General features: G+C 43.0%; 1 protein-coding gene across 8 annotated transcripts in view; it reads right to left on the bottom strand.

The window, feature by feature from the left end:
* The window catches only part of LOC117939450 (collagen alpha-1(XVIII) chain-like), a 55,596-nt gene that overhangs the window by 10,830 nt on the left and 32,595 nt on the right, over positions 1-12,171 (bottom strand). For 4 of the 8 annotated variants that reach the window (XM_034864809.1, XM_034864802.1, XM_034864804.1 and 1 more), the window contains exons 6-23: positions 11,547-11,606; positions 10,175-10,320; positions 10,070-10,087; positions 9,666-9,872; positions 8,905-8,931; positions 8,582-8,644; positions 7,549-7,632; positions 7,413-7,463; positions 6,915-7,046; positions 6,326-6,379; positions 5,166-5,210; positions 4,970-5,032; positions 4,395-4,526; positions 2,728-2,784; positions 2,019-2,045; positions 1,667-1,765; positions 1,502-1,537; positions 614-697 (exon numbers count right to left, since the gene is read on the bottom strand). In XM_034864809.1, coding sequence (XP_034720700.1) covers positions 614-697; positions 1,502-1,537; positions 1,667-1,765; positions 2,019-2,045; positions 2,728-2,784; positions 4,395-4,526; positions 4,970-5,032; positions 5,166-5,210; positions 6,326-6,379; positions 6,915-7,046; positions 7,413-7,463; positions 7,549-7,632; positions 8,582-8,644; positions 8,905-8,931; positions 9,666-9,872; positions 10,070-10,087; positions 10,175-10,320; positions 11,547-11,606 — 1,385 coding nt within the window. The remainder of the gene's footprint in view (positions 1-613; positions 698-1,501; positions 1,538-1,666; positions 1,766-2,018; positions 2,046-2,727; positions 2,785-4,394; positions 4,527-4,969; positions 5,033-5,165; positions 5,211-6,325; positions 6,380-6,914; positions 7,047-7,412; positions 7,464-7,548; positions 7,633-8,581; positions 8,645-8,904; positions 8,932-9,665; positions 9,873-10,069; positions 10,088-10,174; positions 10,321-11,546; positions 11,607-12,171) is intronic. The other 4 variants (XM_034864803.1, XM_034864806.1, XM_034864807.1 and 1 more) reach the window with 4 other exon arrangements.

Below are 12,171 nucleotides of genomic sequence, written 5' to 3'. Positions count from 1 at the left end.
ACTGTATCTGAAGTCTCTTTATATAGACCTTAGTGGTCCCCTAATACTATATCTGAAGTCTCTTTTATATAGACCTTACTGGTCCCTAATACTGTATCTGAAGTCTCTTTTACATAGACCTTAGTGGTCCCCTAATACTGTACCTGAAGTCTCTTTTATATAGACCTTAGTGGTCCCCTAATACTGTATCTGAAGTCTCTTTTATATAGACCTTAGTGGTCCCTAATACTGTCACCATTTCTAGCCACTGGCGGGCCATAGGCAGGCTGGGGGAACGCAGATTAATATTAAAAAAACCTCATAAAGTGATATTTTCATGCCATGGGACCTTTAAACAGTACTGGAGTAAATGTACTTGGTGGCGTTCCTCCGCTGGTAGCAGCAGCTGTTACTAAAGCAACAAGAGAAGCTTTCTACTGTTTTTTGGAACCAAAACGCAGGCAGATTCATCTTTTTCTTTTCTTTTTTTTAATACAAAAGCGCCCTAGACACCTTTTTTCGTCAACAAAGACGCCGAGTGTGAACAAGGCCGTGGGGATTAAATGACAAGCTGTCATGTGAGGGTTAAATTCTCAATCTCTATGGTAACGGCGAGACTGGACATCTGACTCACATCGCTCGACTGGTAGATGACTTGTCCTGGAGGTCCGGGGGGCCCTGGGGGTCCAGGTAGCCCTCCGTCTCGCCCTGGCAGACCCTGCCACACAAATGGACATGAAACCATTCATAAGAAGAACACTGACATAGTATATGTATCGACACAGATAGAGAAAACAAAAAAGTTCTTTGGTTTGCAACGCAAGTGTCCTTCCCATCATGCTTTGCGTTAAGTGCTTACCTAGCTAAACTAACAAGGCGTCAATGGTAAGCATATGCTAAACTTTAAACCCACTAATTGTCAGCATGCTTCATACTCGACCCCCTACCACAAAAATATCATTTTCGTTACAGCTTTAAAAATATATTGACGTATAAACAGTAAGGGTGTGACGAGATCTCGCTTTACGAGATCTCGCGAGATTAAAACGTGACGAGATTTCTCGTCGAGGTGAAAAGTTGTCTCGTGTGTCGATGTGATGTCAGCTTGATGGAGCGTGAAATTACTATTGAAGATCCCCCTGCCACTTTTAAATAATTTGTGTGGCAACATTTTGGTTTTCCTGCGGAAATGATAAACGGCGAAAGAGTGACAGACAAGACGAACACAATATGTAAACATTGTAAGAAAAAAATGCCGTATACCGTATTTCCTTGGTGGAAAATGTCGGATTTTGGCGACTCCTCCACACACTTTGTGACATTTTGTGATTTTTCAGTTGAATAAAAAAACTATTTTCCATTCATATATTTCATCGAGGATTTCTTTAAATTTTTTTAAAAAATCTCGTCTCGCCTCGTTCTCGTGAACCCAATCTCGCGATGTGTCTCGTCGAGTAAGCGTCTCGTCACACCCCTAATAAACAGTGTACATGTTCTTTTATATATTTTGCACATGACTCACGCTCTCTCCTTTCTCTCCTCTGTCTCCCTTTTCCCCCTAAAAAAGAAGAAAAACAGTGTAAATGAAAACAAGCAAAACAGGAATATGATTAATGTGTCTAATCTACAGTAAAGAAGTCTTGTGGTGTTTGATTGACAAAATCCCACAATTCATCTGGCCTCCTACCGGCTGTCCTGTGAACCCGTCGAGACCGGGTATCCCAGGAGGTCCTCTTGGTCCCTCTGATCCTTTGTCTCCATGGTTACCGGGCAAACCTGACCTACCCTGGAAATCAATAAATTAATACAACATTAGTAATACTCAGGACTGTAGAGGTTAAACTGCATTTAAACTTCAAAAAAGTACGCTTGAATCCATCTTATTGTTAACTTACAACTTGACTGACTTATTCCAAGAATATACCTCAATTAATAATGATATCACTAATTGCTGCAATATTTAACCAATAAAGCCACAATCTGCGGGAATTTGGAGAAAATAACAGACACAGACATACAGAGTCTGCAGTATTACTTACAGGCAGCCCTGGGATACCAGGTGGACCCTGGAAGACACAACACATGGAAACATTAAGCGGGACATCTACTGTCCAGACATCCGCTGTGTTCACAACCATTCCATCATTCACTATTTCCTATAAGGAGTTGATTGTATAGTGAACTATACAGGGAACGCCCAAACAGATGTGATCTAGAGATGCTCCGGTTATATGTGTGACGGAGGCGGCCGCGCCCAGCATCATGGCAAACGGAAACTAGAATACATTTTTAACACGTCCCTGAAACAAACCAAGCAATCAGGAGAATATTAAAGGTTGTGTTTTATTAAAATAGCCCCCCCACATCATCACATACCCTTCACCATACCTAGAGATTGACATGGGTTACTTTCCATAAATTCATCTCCCAATCAGATTCTCTTTGATTCCAAAGTTCCCTTGGCCATTGGAATTTAAATAAGGGAGACAAAACACACAAAAAACATACACAAACAGACACATACACACACACACACACACACACACACACAGAAGGAGTCTGCGATGTTTAGGTAAGTCATATTTACGATCAAATTAGTCGTGCATTGTGGGTATTTTATAGTGGACTATATAATGAATGAAATTAACCGCGGAGAATTCAAACACCGCTACAGAATGGCGAACACACTACATGCACAGAGAAGGGTTTGTAACACAGCTAACGTTTCACGTATGGGTGATGGCGTACCTCTGGTCCAGGTGGGCCACTGAGTCCAGACCAGCCGTTGTTCATCTCATAGCCATCCTGGTTACAGTGTAAGGAGAGAGGAGGAGAGGTCAGTGTTGTAGTCGGGACCAAGTCATGACCAAGACCAGAGTGGATCGGGACCGAGACAAGCCTGTGGCAGCTTCTGAAATCTTACAGTCTCAACATTCGTACTACGGTTCAATGGCACTCTCAGTAAACAGTAGTGAGTATTTTTTCCAACGTCAATTCCTGAGAGCCTCCTCGTTGTTTGAAGAAGCGTAACCACGGTAACCCCCTGCCGACCCTCCGCTCTAGCGGCTTCACCAGATAACGCTTAAATTACAGAAAGAAGAGAATAACTTGACCAACAGTCGTTGAAACATGTAGAAATGTAAGTTAGAGTGTTATTGACATCACAGAGACCCCCGGTTTCTGTCAGTTTGTCTGTTATGAATGTTACTACCGCTTTGCTTTGTGGGTTTTTATGCCGGCTTAGTGTCCAGTATTGCATACTGTAATGTTTGTCCTGGAAATAGCATGCGACTCCCATAGTATTGGTTGTATACCAAGGTTTTGGACATACTAAAAAAATCTTGCATACTGTTTTAGCTGCTAAATAGGATGTTAGTGTGGAATTTTGGATGCAGCCTAAGACTTTTTCTTCTTTTTGTTTCAGTCCTGTGCCCAACTCTGTATTTATTTGGTTGCATCTCTCACCTGTCCACATAAGAAAACCTAAATCACTAAAAGTTCAAGATTCTCTTATATAAATCCTCTATCTATGCGAGCGATTTGGGGTATTTCCTGCCTCGCTGGGACACATGTTGCTGCATCCGACTGAACCCTGCAGTGCCCTGCTATTTTATGATCTACTACATCTACTATTTCTAGTCATAGTTCCATAATATTTATTTTGACTATTATTGCCACTGTTAATCGCCCCATCAGACTGCGCCTACCAAGAGCCTGGGACTGTCCCAGGTTTCTCCCAAGAAGGAGTTTTTCCTCACCACTGTCGGACTAAATGCTTGCTCTTGGGGGAATTATTGGGAAAAATCTGACAAACTTCCAGCAAATTTGAGATTTATATTCAACACGGCAGCCACCAAAGCGCAGCAACCCGTTGATGCCGCTGTCACTGCCACGTCACCCGGATCGTTGGTCTGATTGGTTGAAGGCCAATCCAATTGCGACCAGAGGCATTCGATCGGCGTCCGTTGGTGACGCCCCTTTGGAAATGGGGTGTGAATTAACCTTGCCCGAGAAGGGTCTGGTGTAACCAGGCTAGGGAATTACTGGAATTGTTTGGTCTTTATAAATTATAGCGTGGTCTAGACCTTCTAGCTCTGTAAAGTGGCTTGAGATAACTCTTGCCATGATTTGATACTATAAATAAAATTAAATTGAATGTTCTGGTTGTGTCCAAAGTTATCCAGTTTCTGGCACTCAAAATTTAAAACCTTGTCTGTTAAACCCGGCTAAACCTGACCCAGTGTTGGCTATATTTAGGTTTACAATAAATCCTCTTACAGGACCCACTCTCTCTATGGCAAGGTTCATAACCCCTCCAGCGCCCAGACTAATTCTATTGAACCGATCCCGGCCCCAGGCGCTGTGTTCTAACCCAAACCTAATCCGTGCACCTATGTGTGTGTGTGTTTACTCACATGACCAACGCCGTACGGCGGCCCCGGTGGCCCGGGAGGTCCAGGGGGTCCGACTGGTCCCATGGGACCTGGAAGCCCTGCCAGCCCGATCTGCCCCGATGAACCCGGCAGTCCTACATCCCCCTGAGCACCCTGAGGTGGGACGCACAGGTAGACACTCCTGTTATTAGCAGGTTACGAGATTACCCTGGATGCAACTGCAGCAGAATGAGTGAGGAACGGAGGACAAACAGGTGATGTGCATGAAACGTGTGCAGAGATAGAGGTCAGGCAGAAGTCTGAACAACAACTAAAACAGATAGTGAGTAAGATGTTATACTTGGAAAGAGTGAAAGGGACAGCGGTGGAACAGGTATTCAGATCCTTTACGTCAGTGAAAGTAAAGAACCTCTCGTCGGTGAAGGGTTAGGACACATAGCTCGGAGGATGTGGTTCCGGAAAGGGGAGTCATTCACAGCTGGTCAAAAACAAAGAGATGGAAACTGATACAAAAGGTTTGGGAGCGAGGAAGGAAATCCCAGAGGAGAGAGAGCCCCCCCACCACCAGTCCCGAGTACCTGCGACCCATTACACACCGTAGAGGATGGAGCAAAGTAAGAAAACAAGTCCGTGAAAAAGTTGGAGTCTTGCGAGTTTTGCTAGAGAAGGGCAACAAACAAGAAGGAGAGAATCTATGTGGAGGCACCCGCCACAAATTTCCTCATTTCATTTCAGTTCACTTAGATTTTAAAGAAAATATGCAGCCAGACAGAGAAATCTGACTTAACTCACCTTTGCTCCAGCTGTACCTGGAACACCAAGATCACCAGAGTCCCCCTAGAGAGGGGACAGACATTTTTTTAAAGATTTACTACAATGGAACGCACGCTCTTACTGGGGGGGGGGGGGGGGGGGGGGGGGGCTAGTGGCCGCCCCAGTGGAAAGACATTTAAAGAGAAAATATACTAATAATTTGAATGTGTAATTGGGGCAGCACCTAAGCTTAATGAATGTGAAATGGGGCAAATAAAGCACCAACAATTTTAAAGAGAACATTAATGTAACTAAAAGACTTTTTTTTCGATTTAATGGATGTCAAAAAAAGAGAGAAATGTCAAACTTAAAAAAATAAAAATAAAACAGTATAAAAAAAAAAAACCTTTCAAATATCAAAAATGTAAATAAAAAACTAACTTGTTATTTTTTAAAGTCAAACCTGGGAGATGACAAATTATCCGAGGAAGCCAAGAAAGTGTAAAATAAAACCTTCTATACATACAAAATATAAGAAAAACCATAAAAAATGAATTGGAAAATAGTCAAACTTTGAAAGCATCAAAAGTGTAAAAAAAAAGTTTTTTTTAAAATAAAAAAAATGTCAAACTTCAAACACAAATATGTCAAATGTAACCTAAAATAAATAAAGTTGCATAAAAAGTCAACGGGCCCCTGGGTGGCTCAGCCGGCACAGCCTGAGCCCCATACACAGAGGTTCAGTCCTTGCCGCAGCGGTCGCAGGTCAATTCCAACCTGCGACCCTTTTGCTGCATGTCATTCCATCTCTATCTCCCCTTTGACTTCTAAGCTGTCCTTCTAAATAAAGGCCTAAAAATGCCAAAAATATTATCTAAAAATAAAAAAATCAAGAGCATCACCGTCAACTCATCTCTTGATTGGCCAATGGCACATTCAAATCAAATAATTGTTATACGATGACGAACATCTGGGTTGTTATATTTACTCGCCCGAAATGACGTTTTACTTTCCCCGAGCCATCGAGCAACTCTTATGTTGAACCCTTCCTCAAAGTGTGTTGTTATCATAAAGTGTGACCGAAAAGGTACATAAACTCCCTTAGATGGATCGGGGTGGAAGACATAATGAGACTGCACGTTTTATCTGGAACTCGTGAGAAATATTCAGCCATCTTACATCAGTCTGTGAATTCTCACCTTCTCTCCTCGGAGTCCGGGTTGACCCGGTCTACCGGCAGGACCAGGGGGGCCCTGAAACGGCACATAGGATAGACACAAGCTATCAGTGTTTAAAAACATATCACTATTTTTTATAACACTGATTCATTTCCTGACAATCATCTAATTGTCTGAAAGACCAGAACCCTATCTTACAGCCGGCGCAGCGCAAAGCCCGACGCAAGTGTCTTTGAAATTTAAGACCGTCCAACGCCCACGTTGTTTAAATAGCAAATACACCTGAGGCCATCTGTGCACCCATGGGCGTGCTTGTCTTACAGGGAGGTGTGTTCAGGTGCATTCTGGGTGTCCTGGTCTTACAGGGAGGTGTATTCAGGTGCTTTCTGGGCGTGCTGGTCTTACAGGGAGGTGTATTCAGGTGCATTCTGGGCGTATTGCTATCTTGAGGCAGCAGGAAGTGATCATTCAAAACTAGCAAATGTGGATTTGGACACACCCTGAACACACCTGCGCCGGGCGCATTACGCTGTGCTCTCAGATTGTTAAAATGAGGCCCTAAACGTTTTTACTCTACATCCTGCGCTGAAAACGGTGGCATCCTACTCACTGGCAGACCGGGGGCTCCGTCCAGTCCTGGGGGTCCAGGGGGTCCAAACGCTACGGGGCCGTCGGGTCCCAGAGCCACTGAGATACCAGGGGGGCCGGGTGGGCCCGGGGGGCCCGGAGGACCACGGGCACCCTGGGTAACAAACCACAAAGTCCTTACGTAAAGTCCAAAACCTGGTTTAAGTTTTTGAGTACGTTTACATACACACAAATATTTCACGATTATTCAGAGTATGAAAATAATAACCCCAACAAGGTGATTAATCGGCTAATCTTTTATATTTTTGGCTAGTTTCACTTATAATAAAATATCATATTTTATGAACTACATGTGTTTTGTCTGCAGAAATCTGAATGTGTAAAGTAACAAGTAACTAACGTAACTAGTAACTAAAGCTGTCAGATGAATGCAGTGGAGTAAAAAGTACAAAATTTCTCTCTGAGATGTAGCGGACTAGAGGTAGACAGTCTCTTATTATTATAAGGATGATCGACGTACCCGGATCTTGTCCAGGTCTGGGAATCCCGAGCCCTCCATGTCAAAGAACGTCTATCAACACGTAATAAAAACACATGAAAAATTCAAACAATAACTGAAACTGAAAGAGAAGCAAGTCTGAAGTGTGTGGACGTACGGGTCGGTCCCCGGTGCCTGTTCCGGGCGGTCCTGGTAGACCCGGGGGGCCTCTGGGTCCGGGTTGACCCTCTCCAACCTCCCCCTGTAAACAGTCACAAATTAGACATTATCGATTGTGTCCGAAATACTTGCGATTAACAATATCATTGTCTCAAATTTATAATACTATTTATTCATGAATCTATTTTTCTAACAGATTTGTTTTGGGGCGTTTAGACCTTTATTGTGACAGTTCAGACATGAAAGGGGAGAGATGACATGCAGGAAACCGCCGCCTCTGCATCAAGGACTGAGCCTCTATATATGGCTGCTCGCTCTACCACTAGAGCCACCCAGGCGAAATAAGTTTATTAAACAAATAAAGTTTTGAATGAATCCGAGGATACACCTGTTATATACCGCTGTCGTGTGACCCAGATAATCAGAAATACTTTGTAATAATGTAGTAACAAAGACAGAGCGCATTGCATCTTACTCTGAAAACAACTCTCCGCTTTCCATTGACTTGTATTGGGTGAAGGTTCCAACACCAAGTAAATACCAGGGTTGGTTACCTAAACCCGGTTCCACTATGGATCGATTCCCCCCAACCCCTACTGCTAGCAAACAACAGAACATGCCTAAAGGGCGCCAGGACAGCTCAGTTGGTTGAACATTTATGAAGACAAAAGTGGAAACAGACGTGAGGAATCGGCAGAGAGAATGGGGAGACGCTAAGCTAACGTTATGGCCGACGTTACGTTTGCAGTAAAGTAAATATCCAAATATTCGTTTAAGGCTAACTATGTGTCTGAAGCACTCTGTCTCTATAAACTAAACCACACCTGTTTTTTATCATGAAACAAAAAGGCACCGCTGAAAAAAAGTTTACAGTTATATTTTAAAGTTCTGATATTTTCTTTGAATTAACAGAAAATCTCTGTGTCTCTTTTGCAATTTGTGGCAGCCTCTCGCGACGACAATAACAAAATAATATATTGTGCAGCCCTGCAGGACACAACAAAATCCATCCATCTTATGTCCACTCCAACCTTTTGGCCCTTAGGTCCAGCAGATCCTGTGTTTCCTGGTAACCCTCGTGGCCCAGCGGGACCCTGGGAAACAGGAGAAAAAAAGAACAAAATAACACCAGCAGTTTTGTTATGAAATGAGCTAGAAATGCCTAGATAGATAGACAGACAGATAGATGGATAGATAGATAGATAAATAACCCTAACCCATAGGTACATAAGTCTGGCCTAGGACCTTATCTTGTAATTTCCCCTTGTGGGATTGATAAAGTATACATTATTGCACATTATTATGTTTCTACAGAAAAATCCCATTGTGTTCAATACAAACAAAAGACGCTTACAGCTTTTCCATCCTCTCCTGGATCGCCCTGAAAGATAAAGAACAACCAGTGAGTGACATTCATGTGGAACAGTGGTGGCAAAACTTGTTGCTGTTGAGCTGCATGTGGCTCTTTGCCTGCTCCTATCAGTGAATTTATTTGGTGTTTTACTTCACTCAAATACAGTCCCCGCTAGAAATTCCACCAGATGTCGCTCATTTCGCCCAGATACCTGTCCCTTTCATCTGTCTCTGTGTTGGCGTTCCAAACTGTGGTGGATTTCTGAGAACTATGGTTACCTAGTCCTCAGATTTCTGCAGTGTAAATCCAGACAGCTAGCTAGACTTTCTGTCCAATCGGAGTTTTCTGTTGACGACTAAGACTACTTCTTAGTTATGTTCCACCAAAACAAGTTCCTTCCTGACACTATTTTGTAAAGGCACCGTGGCTCCGTCTGGCACTTAGCACCGCCCAAGAAGATGGTGATTGGTTTAAAGAAATGCCAACAAACCAGAGCATGTTTTTCTCCCATCCCAGAAAGCTGTGGGGACTTGCCAGACCTCCCACTGCAGAGCCGTGGAGGAAGGTCCGCCAATGCGAGACTGGAGAATCTTGTGTCAACGTTTGCATCAACCTATGTAACAGGCTAGTTATATTCCACCCCCCGTACTGTGTGTATTTTCTGTGTGTCTTAAGGACCCCCTCGAAAAATGAGATGACTCCTCTCCAGAGGTTTATCCTTCTAATGAAAAATACTCTTCCAAAAGTATCTCTGTACTCACAGGTTCTCCATTGGTTCCTGCAGGTCCTAGGGCCCCGTCCGACCCAGGTGGTCCCGGCGGCCCGGGAGGTCCAGACACCTGCTGCACCACAGAGCCATCCCCGAGCCGAACTACCTCTGCTGCAGGACCGGGGGGACCGGGTGGCCCCATAGGCCCCGGGGACCCAGGATCTCCTTTATTGCCGGAGTATCCGAAGCCAGAACTACCCTGGTGAGAAGGAAATAGAAAAGACATATTCAGATAGGCCTGTAACAAAAGAAAAAACTGTCAAAATAGCATTTAAAAAAAACTTCATTTGCGTAGAAAATAACGCTGAAAAGAGCATCAAATGGCGAAAAAAGAAGAAGAAAGAAACCTGGACCAAAAGCATAAATTCTCCTGCAGTCTGAACAAAGTTAACGTACCTTTGCACCTTTTTCTCCCTGAAATAAAGAAAAACAAAAAGACAAATAAGTAACGTATAGGTCAAATGCAGCTGATGACACAGATAAGCGGAGGGGTGTTTCTACCTTCTGTCCGCGTTCTCCGCCCTGAGAGGACGAACCGGAGGAACTGGTGCTGGAGCCGGAGTCTCCCTTCGGCCCTGCGGGGCCCGTGTCCCCCACTGAGCCTTTCGCTCCTGTGTCGCCTTTCTCCCCTTTAGCGCCGCCGGGACCTGAAGGATGTGTTACTTAAAAATGAATAAGGAAGAACTTGGTTTTGGAACCGAGCTTTGATTCATCATGCAGAGGATGGTAATCAGCTCCGCTTGTAAATGCATGCTCCGAACCAAAGCATGAGAACACATACGGACCCCACATGTCATGCAATTAAAGGGTAACTTTGCTTTTTTTTCAACCTGGACCCTATTTTCCTATTTTTTTGTGTGATTGATGACTGATGGGAACAACATGTAATGTTTATTGTAATTTAAAAGGGAAATTGTGTACCTTCACTTTACGTCAACGTTTACGTTTACAAAAGTGCTCGTTTGGACGCTGACAGGCTCAGATTAATTATGTGTATATATATATGCACAAACACACACACATTATTGTTTGGCAACACTATAGGAAGGATTTCTACGGAGGTCAAAATTGCGTTCGCGTAACCCACCAGACTGCATGTAAATAAACAGTCATTCTAACATCGTAAAACCCATTTCATTCAAAGTCAACCGAAACAAAATAAAAAAGCCGTTTTGGGTTGTCGGTTCACTTTTCAAACCATCCCAATTTTAATTTTTGGTTGAAATAAACAGTTTACTGATTTAAATGTGAAAATCTTGTCTTTTGGCTCAAGACACTCTAAGAGTATTGTTTTTTTTAAATGGAGTCTGGGGGATTTAGCGCAAGCAATCTCAAAGCCGTTTCTAGTTACACAGATCTTTTAAAAAGTTCTATCTCTGTAGGGATTGTTTCCATTATGTTGTCAGACATTTAGAATATTAATCTGAACCTGTGGGTAGCAAAAACTGCCCTTTCAGTGGACGCAAAATGACAATGGACAGAATTTCCTTCAAAACCTTCAAACTACCATGGCAACATCTTAGAATAGAATGTAAATGGTTGCATATTTAACATAAATTATTACATATTTAAACACCTAAAAGACTAAAGTTCAAAGACCAGATGTGAGTTTTTATTTTGAAAAGTAGAAGCACAACGCCACCAGACGGGAGGCTCCAGGCTGCAGCCGTACAGTCTTGCATATTTTTGGTCAAACTTGTGGGAAACGCCAGCGATCTGGCCAGCTCTTCTTTCCAGTGGCCCAAAAACCAACCTCCACCAACACGTACACCCCCTCCCCTTGCAGCGCTCATTCTATCCTGTGATAGGATGGCCATATGTCGATTAATCCGTCCTTTCTGCCAGGCACGACATGTTGCCCCCAGCAACCCACCTCTCGGGCCTGGTGATCCGGGCCGGCTGCTGTCCACCGACGGCTGCTGAAACCTGACGTCTAAAGTCAACACAAATGTAACTAAGTACATCTACTCCAGTACTGTACTTCAATCCACATGTTGAGGTACTTGTACTTTACTTGTGGGATTGAGTACTTTTAATACTTTAAGTACATTTTCCTGATGATATGTACTTTTACTTAATAACGCAGGACTTTTACTTGTAACAGAGTCTACAGTGTGGTATTAGCACAAGTAGACAAGTAGACCCAAATTTACCGGCTGCATGAGGTAAGTGTCGGCTTGTTAATGTCTGGTGCAGTTTCTTTTGATAGGCGACAGAAAAAAAACAAAAAACTTTTAGGACTTTCAAATACATTTTTAAGCCAAACGTGAATTTATTTTTCCTTACGAGCCACTTATTTAATATTCAAGAGACAGTTTAAAGAAATCATTCCTGCCACTCCTGCAACACTTCATCACTGAGTGCACATATATCTTTATAAATATTATTTAAGAGGGTTGTACATTTGTATTTATTACATTATACTTATATATATACACTCACCGGCCACTTTATTAGGTACACCTGTCCAACTGCTCGTTAACACTTAATTTCTAAGC

The sequence above is a fragment of the Etheostoma cragini genome, chromosome 24, assembly GCF_013103735.1.
Source record: "Etheostoma cragini isolate CJK2018 chromosome 24, CSU_Ecrag_1.0, whole genome shotgun sequence".
Taxonomy (NCBI): domain Eukaryota; kingdom Metazoa; phylum Chordata; class Actinopteri; order Perciformes; family Percidae; genus Etheostoma; species Etheostoma cragini.
The sequence above is the reverse complement of the archived record's forward strand: the minus strand, read 5'-3'. Positions and strand labels throughout refer to the sequence as shown.